Genomic DNA, 10,341 nt, shown 5'->3' on the forward strand with positions numbered 1-10,341 from the left:
AAATCATTCCTACCTAAATGGTTGAGGATGACGAGTATCACGTTAGCTTTAAACTACCATAGTTGGTTGTCTAGTCCATTGTTGTGTTTGGGTTTTGTTTGATCTGATTGTGATTGCATCTATTTAACTCTATTGTAAACTTGTTGTAGTCTACTTCGGTATGCCTTGTACTGGGGAGGCTGTTTGTGTTAATATATTCCATTTTAGTTTCTTCAAAAAAAAAAGCTGATTTTTTATGTATGATTTGGACGACAGGGAACATGATCCCTACCTGCATGCATTATCATTTATATTTTCAATTGAAAATAACAATTTTTTTTTAACAATTTTTATGAGTTTGTCAATAGTATAGTTCCACTTGAGTCTGTCGATACAAATTTAGGTTTTAACTTTTAAGAAATTTTGGGGGTTGATTTAAAAAAGAAATTGGTGAAAAACTACAATTTAAGGGGTAAAAAGATGTATCTTCGTGGAAGCCCAATAAGCTATTCAATCAAGCCCAAAACTTCTATCTTTCGACTACAAGTCTACAACAAATAAGGCCGACTCATTTTCTTTGTCTTTGAAAGTTTTCTCTTCCCACTTCCCATGTTTCTATTTTACCCCCAGATTTTCATTTTTACCCTTAAATAAATATTTTGGAACACATTTTTTGAATTTTTTGTGCCTAGTAAATAAAATTCGGAATGTGTTTTCCAATTTTTTTTTTCAAATTTGAGCTAGAAAAACTTCAGAAATTTCGGAAAATGCGTTCCAATGTTTTTATACAAGGACAAAAATGAAAAAAACAGGTAAAAAATAAACACGGGGAGTGGGAAGAGAAATATTATTCGTCTCTCATCCCGTTTTTCTGCGATATAGGAGTATTAATTTTTGGCTAAAAGTTTAGAATAAATTATTTAGATTTTAATATACTACACTTTTCAATTTTAGATTTAAATACACTATATTCTAAATTTTAAATAAAATTAATTCACTTTTATTTATCACACTTTCTTCTAAATTTAGAATTAGAGGGAGGGAGTCAATTTACTATTAAGAAGTCTCACATCGGATATGAATTGTCCTAACAAGAGTTTATAAGTAAGAGACAATCTTTACCTTACAAACCGTTTTTCCTTTGTCTCTTACTTATAAATCATTGTCCAGACTAACTCAAATTCGTCCTCAAACAAAAATTGAAACATGATCTATTATATTTCTGGTCAATGGTCAAGTTCAAACATGAAACATGCTCTATTATTATGATTTATGGCTTGAAGTGAAGTAGGAAACGGAAATTAACAGCATATTATTAGTGCATGCCTACTTGGCTGCCTACTACATCGGTTCTCACGGCAATTTTATTATCTTATTGTTGGTCGTTAATTTGTTCACCAACCAAAAAACCAGCAACTACTACAACAATTGTTCCACATAAATTAAACCAAAGTACAGTACTACTTTTGTTTCGCACTCCCCATATTCTTAAACATTGACAATGTTATCACCCTTCTCATGACTTCACTTTATTGACCACATATTGGTTTATATGTAAACAGAGCGACAAACACCACTTGATAAAATTAGAGTCGATTTGTGTAAAAAAAAAAAAAAATAGAGTCAGTTTAATAGTAAGGGAATCTCTTGCTTTAGGTTTTCACTTATTTTTATTTTTATTATTAGACAAAATGATCCAATATGTAGACAAAAAGGTCTCATGCATATAGTAGAATTTGAGTGGATTCTTTGCTGTGTAAATTTCCTGCAGTTTAATCTTGATCATATGTTTGTTACTTTTGCAAGATAAATATTTAATAATTATAAAATGAATCAATGGTCAGGATGAAAAATTTACTCCCTCCCATGGAAATCATACGGGAGAGGATCTGCTCTCGTAGAATTTGTTTAAGTTGACTCTGCTGAAATATGCGTAGAAAAAAGTGTCAAAATAACAAATATGTTAAAATGTGTGCTCAGACAACATGTTATAACAGGTTAACACAATTTTATTGAGGATGGAATAAAGAAACATACATTTTATTGAGGATGGAATAAAGAAACATTACATAAAAAAGTTTGTCATTATATTGGTAAAAGTTTGTATCTTAAGATTAAGACGATTGATGAGAGATATTTATGTAAATTTATACTATATCCGTTCCTAATTATAAGACTCTGTTTGACCACTGCACGTACGCCAATGCACAATTTTGATCACTAATATCTTTAGTTGTCTATTAATAAAAATTATAAAAATTTAATATTTGAAAAATACTTATCAAAACAAATTGAACAAGATCTTATATATTAATATTTACGTTTATATATTATTAAAAAAATACGGTCAAACTATAATAAATGAATAATAAATTTTTGTAGGGAGGGAGGTAATACTAGTATATGTCTTTTGTTTTTTCAAAAATCTTGAATAAAAGAGTAAATTAATTTTGCTTTTGAACGTTAAGGAGCGGTGGTGCCTACATATTGTACCTTTGTCAAGGATTTCGTACAATCTTCTTTTCCTGATCAGCCAGTCAACTTAGAAGTTGGGAATATGTTTATGTACCATTAACTAAGACAGTTAGACAGTCTTCATTTTAACAAATTTTTCAAAATGTTGACAAAAACTAAATCATAATTGAATAATGTGCAAAAGGAAATGTGTAAAATTTATCACATCGTGTTAGCTTTTTCTTATGCTAGAACTCTACTATCATAAAAAAATAGAGTTAGTGGTAATAAAGTCTAAGATGTGTGCAAGCAATTTCCACTTTATTCCAATTTTGAGGAAAAAAAGAAAGAAAACACATTAAAAAAACATGGATATTTATATTTTGCTTCCTTTTTTAGACATTCATATATATATCCCATCACACTCAACCCCCTCTTTCTACTAATGGTTTCACCTTTATTTTTATAAAATTACACAAAATATTCTCCTACAATATAATTTGCTTAATTGAAATTTGAAATCCAATATAAAATTGGTTTTATCGCGTTACAATTCAAACTTGCTTTGATTTTATGAAACAATAGAAACCAGAGTTTCTACACAGACATGAAAATGTTGGCGTGGTTTTGAGAGCTAATGCTGAAAACTTACCGCATAACCAAAACATACTTAGGCTTCATGCATGGGTTCATGATTCAGTGCAGTCGAAAATTCAATGCAGTCAACAAGCAGTTAGATATCACAGACTGTCCGATTAAGAGCGTTAATCGGACGGTTTTGATTTAAGAACAATATATATATTAAATAACATGCATTTATTTTAATCGTCCAATCTTAATTGGATGGTCAAAAATATCGTGACTGCACGACTGCACGGAATGCATGTTTTTAATTAGCTTCTTTTCTTATGCTTTAGCTTTACTAATAAGTAATAACAATAGAGATATTAGTTATAAGTATAAAGGGAGCATAACTTGGTAACGCTCGCTTGTGACCTAAGTTGAGGGAAAAATATTTAGGGAAAACAGTATAATAGTATTGAACTTTTTTGGACATTTGATCATGTCCCGCTCATTCTACTAATTTTACTCGCGTGCTGCTACAGTTTTGACAGAGTGGCGGGCTGTTCAGGAAGCTAGAGGTATTGCGACAGTGCAACAGACAAAGACTGAACATATGGAGAAAGCCTTCTAGTGGCCGAGTCAAGTACAATATAGATGCAGCTTTTTCGTCCAATTTTAATCCAGTAGGAATTGGAATTTGCATTCGAGATGAGTTTGGTGTTTATGTGGCTGCCAAGTATGATCAATATACGCCCATATGTGATATTCGGATCGGAGAAGCTCTTGGTTTGTTATCGGCTCTCAACTGGGTGCACGTGTTAAACCTTGGTCCGGTTGATTTTGAATTATACTCGAAATAAGTGGTGGATAATTTTCACTCAAATAAGGTTGATAATACCGAGTTTGGTGAAATCATTGCTCATTGTAAAAGTCTGTTATTCTCTCATTATAATAACTCTAGTGTTGAGTTTGTCAGACGGGAAGCAAATGAGGTTGCTCATAGCTTAGTTAAGGCGGCCACATGTGTAGCTAGTCCCTAGGCTATGTTTGGATTGATGGTACATAACGGAATGGAACAGAATGGAATAAAATGGAATGGAGCGGAGCGGGATGGAATGGAGCATAAAATGTATTCCATTGTTTGGGCATTTTGTATTCCATCCCATACACCCCAAATTGGAGGGGAAGAAAAATAAGAGAAAATGATGGAATGGGATGGAATCCATACCATCACATACCACTCCATTCCATTCATTTTTAAAGAATCCAAACAATGGAACTTCACTTCATACCACCACATACCACTCCATTCCATCTCATACCACCAATCCAAACAAAGCCTAAATCTTGATTGATATACCAAATTGTATTGAACACTTGATAAGTAATTAAATGCTATAAGTTTGTTTCCTTAAAAAAAAAGTATAATAGTATTGAACTTTTTTGGACATTTGATCATGTCCCACTCATTCTACTAATTTTATGGTATTAGCTTTATTTTATAAAATTACACCTAGTACTCCCTTCTATGATTTGGTTATTTTGAAAGTTGAAACCAACTTTAGCTTGGTTTCATTTTATTTTTTGCAAACTTTTTACTTTCATGTCAGCTATTATTAGCTCTAAAATACCTGTTTAATTTGCTTTAATTAAGACTTAAACTACATGCTTTTAAACTGCTTTCGAGAGTACTAAACATACAATGGAATCTCTATGGGGTTGAGCTGAGACATCCGAGTCTTGATCACTTTAAACTCTAAATACTATAACAACTACTCCTTTATTGTGTAAATTTAGTTTATATAAAATTATATATTAGACTATCACTTTAATATGTAAATTTAGTTTTGATATAAACACTTTATTGTGTGGAGATTTAAACAATATGTATGTTTTGGAATTGTGTTTGGAAAATGAAAATGTCCGTTGATCTTAAAATTTGAGCCATCTGACCTTGATCGGATGGTCCAGATTTGTTGACCGCATGTAGTCACACTGCACAATTCAAATCCGTATATATTTAGTTAAATTTACCGACATAAAAAATAAAATAATAAGAGAATTAATTTAGTTTCTCATCCTAGATTAGTGAACGTACCAAAAGGCAAAAAGTTGTAAATTAAAAAAAACACAACCCATATATAAATGATTCCAGTTTAAGAAAGACAAGAAGAACAAACCTTATTCTCCTGTTCTGGCAATACTAAATTCCTTGTATTTTCTATACAAATACTTTTCTTTTTTCCTGCCACACTAAATATAAAATTAGTAACATCTTTATCCTCTCACATTATTAAACAATAATATTAAATATTAATTAATAAATCTTACTCTCTCTCCTATAATTCTAACTCTAAGGGTTGTAAAGATAGAGTATAGCTTACCTCAATCAATCAAAAAGCTCTCAAAACATTGACACACAAACCAAAAAAAAAAAAAGACAACAACATGGGTAGAGCTCCTTGTTGTGACAAAGCAAACGTGAAGAAAGGTCCTTGGTCTCCAGAAGAAGATACTAAGCTCAAATCTTACATAGAACAACATGGTACTGGTGGTAATTGGATTGCTCTTCCACAAAAAATTGGTAATATTATTCATATTTCTCTCATTAATTCTTAACCCTAATTTTTTTTATCATCATATGTTTATATAGTATATCATTTCTTTTCCTTGATTAATTTGTTATTCTTCCACTTATAAGATAGCTAGAAGCTTATGATTTTTCCAACTAAGATTTTTTTTTTTTTTTTAAGATTTAATTTTTTCTTCTCATTTTTTTGGGTGTTCTTAGGTTTGAAGCGTTGTGGAAAGAGTTGTCGTCTAAGGTGGCTAAACTATCTTCGCCCTAATCTCAAACATGGTGGTTTCTCCGAAGAAGAAGATAACATTATTTGTAGTCTTTACATTAGTATTGGAAGCAGGTACATATGCATATATAATCTCATATAAATATATAGGCTTTCTTTATATAATATAGTTTGAACCGTAATCGAAGCTGCAATTAATCTCACTCGTATTTATCCATTGTATTAAGAATGATCAGGACGTAATTGTAACTGTAATTTAAAACCTTGTCTTAAATTCAAGGATACTATGTAATTTCAAACCTTATGCTAGCTATGTTACTTTTTGTTTTGGTGCAACGTACCAATAGTAGAGTTTGATTTTTCTTTAACTATAGCTATATAGATAATTATTTATATATGTAGATGTGAAAAGTTAATTGCCTTTTTGGTTTGGTTGGAAAGCAGGTGGTCGATAATTGCAGCACAATTGCCAGGAAGAACAGATAATGACATAAAAAATTATTGGAACACAAGGTTGAAAAAGAAGCTTTTGGGAAAACATCGTAAAGAACAACAACAACAAGCGCGTAATAGAGGCAACAATGGTGTTATGATTAAGCAAGAATGCAATATGAATCGTAGTGATCAATATTCCTTGTCAAATTTGGTTCAAGAACAATCATTTTTGCCACATGTAATGCAAAATATGCTATCAACACCTCCACCGCCGCCGCAGCTGCAGCCACAGCCACAGCCGCCAATGTTGTCATCATACACAAACCAAGGCTTCAATGATCAAGATTCTATTAGAAAACTACTTATCAAGCTTGGAGGAAGATTTTCAGGTGATTATCATCCTAGTACTAATAATAACTTTGATGGTTTGAATCTTCCATTCTCAAATGCTACTTCTTCATCTCATGAACAAGTTTATGATCAAGAACATATTGGATCTTCTACTTGTGTTAATTCTTCCAATGGTAACAATAATAACAACCAAGTACAATTTGTACAAAATGGTCAATACTTTGACTCGGTGCAAGAAGAACAAGGAAAATTTATTCAAGAAATTGATCATATGGTATCTACTAATAATTTTCCACAAAGATTTGATGGGTTGGAATTCTTTTTTGGTGAAGAAGACATGAGTATTAACAATAAGATAGAAGGTTCAAGTACTAATTGGGGTGATGAAGCTACAACTTCAAGTTATCATCATCCTCTTGATTCAAAATACCAAGGTTAATTAAGTTGTGATTTATGAGTTAAGGTTTTAATTTGCGGTTGCAATTAAACAGTTACGCTGTAAACTTTTATATTATGAAAAAAATGCATGCAACTGATGTGGTTGAAATTGCAATTACAATATATGCCGTTGCAGAGACTTCAAAATCTTTTATTTTGCTGTCGCAATAGTTGCATACTGCAATTAGACTATAAATTCGGAGTAATTAATAATATTGTGTACATTATTGTTAATTTCTGGTACTGGTCATCATTATATTGTTTGCTTGAAGTTTATTATTACAAACAATAAAATTGGATATATGTCTACTCATATTTATGTTCTTCTTTATTAGTCTTTAATCCGTTAGTGGCAGTGTGTTGTCTCTGACTATTGTTTTGTATATTTGTTTTGGTTGCTATTAAATTATCCTCCGATTATAATTTGAAATGTTGGCACCACTGTACTTAAGACTTAAGAGAATTTCTGGCACTATATGTTATATTTTGAGCCAATTTTAAGTGTATGGATCTCTAAAAAAATTTAAAGTTGGATTCTAACTAGTTTTAATAAATTTTAATAAAATATTTTATCATTTTCTATATTTTTATAATAAAATCAACTATTTGACTAAAAATAGTTTTTGCTGTTTCGATATCATTTTAAAGATTTAAGTTGAATCTAATTTAACCGTACAAAGTAAATTTATAAGATAAAAATTGTCTTTACTTATAAATTCATATTCATGTCGTCTCTTATTCAATGTTGGACTTGACACATGATATAGAAATCGAAGTCACTAGGTTTGCTCTAGTGGTGAAAGATTAGAGTAATATACCAGAGGTCCTAAGTTCGATCATTTGCTCCGTTGTAAAAAAAAAGAGAAAGAAATGGTGACAGGAAATGAAGGCAATATCAATATCAATATCAATATCTAACATAGTGTTCTCTATGCATTAGATGTGGTTGGTGTGTATATATATGAATGATTCATCTTGAGAAAATAGAGAGGCACATGCCATGAAAATAATTTATCTCCATCATTATCTTGTTAATATGATTGCTTTGTGGAGTCACTTTCTACTACATATGCCTAAGGTAGCAGCATTTATTACACATAAAATTTCTCTATTATTTATGGAGATAAAGGAGCCTTGAGATTTCTTTTGGGTTGATTCAAGAAGTCTTGTTTGAAACGGAACATTAATTTGCATAAATTAATTAAATTACTTACTTAAATAATGAAGTACTAGTGTTTTTACTCCCCTTTGAAAAAAAAAATTGAGGCTCTTTTACATATAGTTTGATAATTACAATGTATGAATTGACTTATAAATTAGAATGGGGTGCCATGGCATATAACAGCTAGAGACCTAGAGTTATTGTAATTACTAATGAAGTACGGGGAGGAAGGGTTTGTCCCCTCATTTGTGGCACTTAGTTGTATGGGATATTTGAAAAAGAAAAAGTGAGACATCTACAATTTGGTAGATGGTGATTTGAGGTTGGGTGAGTAAATTAAAGTGTACGTCATTCTAAAAATGATGTACAAACTCTGTTGATGTATTTTTGAGTAATGAATTTTGTATACGGAAATGGAATTGGTGCGGTAGAAAATCTAACATTTTTATTATCAACTATTAGATCAATTTATATTACAAGATGATGATCTGACGTTGCAATCTATACCATTCAATAGAAGATCCAAATGCCATAGTACAAAACAGTGTGAAATTGTGTAATTTCAATCTATACCATTCAAAAGAACTTGAGACATTTGATTGTATTAATTAATATAGCATACACTGTAATTAAGAGACACCAAATAATAACATGCATGGCTATGGTCGATCTTCATTTGATGTTTTTAAATAAAGATCATGGACTGAAATGCACTGGTCCAAAATATTTGTAACCAAAATTGCGTGAATGGAGACTATAAGCCATTAAGTCTGATTCAGTAGTAAGAGATTTCAGTAGTATGTTAGATGTTTTGAGTTCGATCATCAACTTCATTGTAAAAAAAAAAAAAGTGTGATGACGATAAAGATGTGGCTGAGATATGTGATAGAAAGAAAAGAAGAATTGTGGAGGCAACTTTTTATCTCAAGTTATACCAAATAACATTTTGTCGATCAAATAAAGTATAATAAAATAAATTGTGCAAGGATGTGGATTGCCCGCTATAGCATGTTAAGGAGTCCCACATCAGGATGTGAATTGGCATGAACAATAATTTATAAGTACCTTACTTGCTGGTTTTGTAAGGTTGGGTTAGGTACAACTCTCAATTTTAAGGTGATATCACCATATCTGGACAAGAGTTTATAAGTAAGAGACAATTTTTACCTTACAAGCCGATTTGTTGGGTTGAGTTAGACCCAACTTCCAGTTCTAAGATAGCAGAACAACATGATCACATTATTTGACACTCTAAGAGATCACAATCATAGTTTAAAATTAGACGATCTCGATCGATTACAGCTAGCGGCATGTTGCAACAGACGGAAATTCAATTTCCATCGCACAATACCTTAAATATTTATCTTGTTATATTCTTTTGCAAAATCAAATTGCAATTGATTTAGTGATCATTAATTATATTATATCTCCATTTGCTAGGAAGTGAATATATATTCACTTGTAGTTCCTGAGTAATACTTCAATTACTCTTGATCAACAGTAATCTAACAATGCATTCACCATATAATAGTATTGATTAAGCCGGAATTATAACTCAAAGACTATTTCTTATTTTCCCTCTCCCTTTATTAGCCACCACTCTCTCCCTAGGTAGGTCTAGCTTGGAGTAAGGCTTATAGATCCTATATAGATCAGTATTAATTAATTTAGTTGAAAGCTTTGAATTTGGTTTCGTCAAAACAATGAAAAGCCATGGTCCAAAATTATCATAATTTAAGTGGCAAGTATATCCATTTAATAATGTATATATACTTAGGGTCTGTTTGGTAAAAATAAGCTATAAGCTAGCTGATAGCTGATAAGCTAGCTGATAGCTGAAAAGCTAGCTTATAGCTGATAGCTGAAAAGCTAGCTTATTGAAATTAAAGTGTTTGGTAAAATTATCTTTTAAAGTGATTATTAAATATAAAATTACATAATTGATAGTGGGTAGTTTATTTTTTAGAGTGGGTAGTTATTAAATTAAAGGGTAAAAATGGAATAAAGTGTAAAAAGCTATAAGCTATAAGCTCAAATGCTACTTGAAATAGCATCTGGAAAAAAGCTATAAGCTAGTACAAAAAGCTTGTTACCAAACACCTCTAAATTTTTGAAACAAGCTTATAAGCTCATATAATAAGCTATAAGCTA

General features: G+C 31.0%; 1 protein-coding gene across 1 annotated transcript; it reads left to right on the forward strand.

The window, feature by feature from the left end:
* The first annotated feature begins 5,168 nt into the window (after window positions 1-5,168).
* On the forward strand, window positions 5,169-7,343 carry LOC123917224 (transcription factor RAX3-like). Its single transcript, XM_045968895.1, has 3 exons — window positions 5,169-5,581; window positions 5,789-5,918; window positions 6,249-7,343. Exons 1-3 carry the CDS (start codon window positions 5,446-5,448, stop codon window positions 7,027-7,029), a joined length of 1,047 nt encoding a protein of 348 aa, XP_045824851.1. The 5' UTR covers window positions 5,169-5,445; the 3' UTR covers window positions 7,030-7,343.
* Window positions 7,344-10,341: the final 2,998 nt, after the last annotated feature.

The sequence above is a fragment of the Trifolium pratense genome, linkage group LG1, assembly GCF_020283565.1.
Source record: "Trifolium pratense cultivar HEN17-A07 linkage group LG1, ARS_RC_1.1, whole genome shotgun sequence".
Lineage (NCBI taxonomy): Eukaryota > Viridiplantae > Streptophyta > Magnoliopsida > Fabales > Fabaceae > Trifolium > Trifolium pratense.

What these genes read in the sequence shown, in the direction of transcription:
- LOC123917224 (XM_045968895.1), top strand. Translation starts at nt 5,446, where the DNA reads ATGGGTAGAGCTCCTTGTTGTGACAAAGCAAACGTGAAGAAAGGTCCT. An exon ending in TGCTCTTCCACAAAAAATTG is followed by an intron (nt 5,582 to 5,788) that starts GTAATATTATTC and finishes GGGTGTTCTTAG; the next exon opens with GTTTGAAGCGTTGTGGAAAG. An exon ending in TACATTAGTATTGGAAGCAG is followed by an intron (nt 5,919 to 6,248) that starts GTACATATGCAT and finishes GTTGGAAAGCAG; the next exon opens with GTGGTCGATAATTGCAGCAC.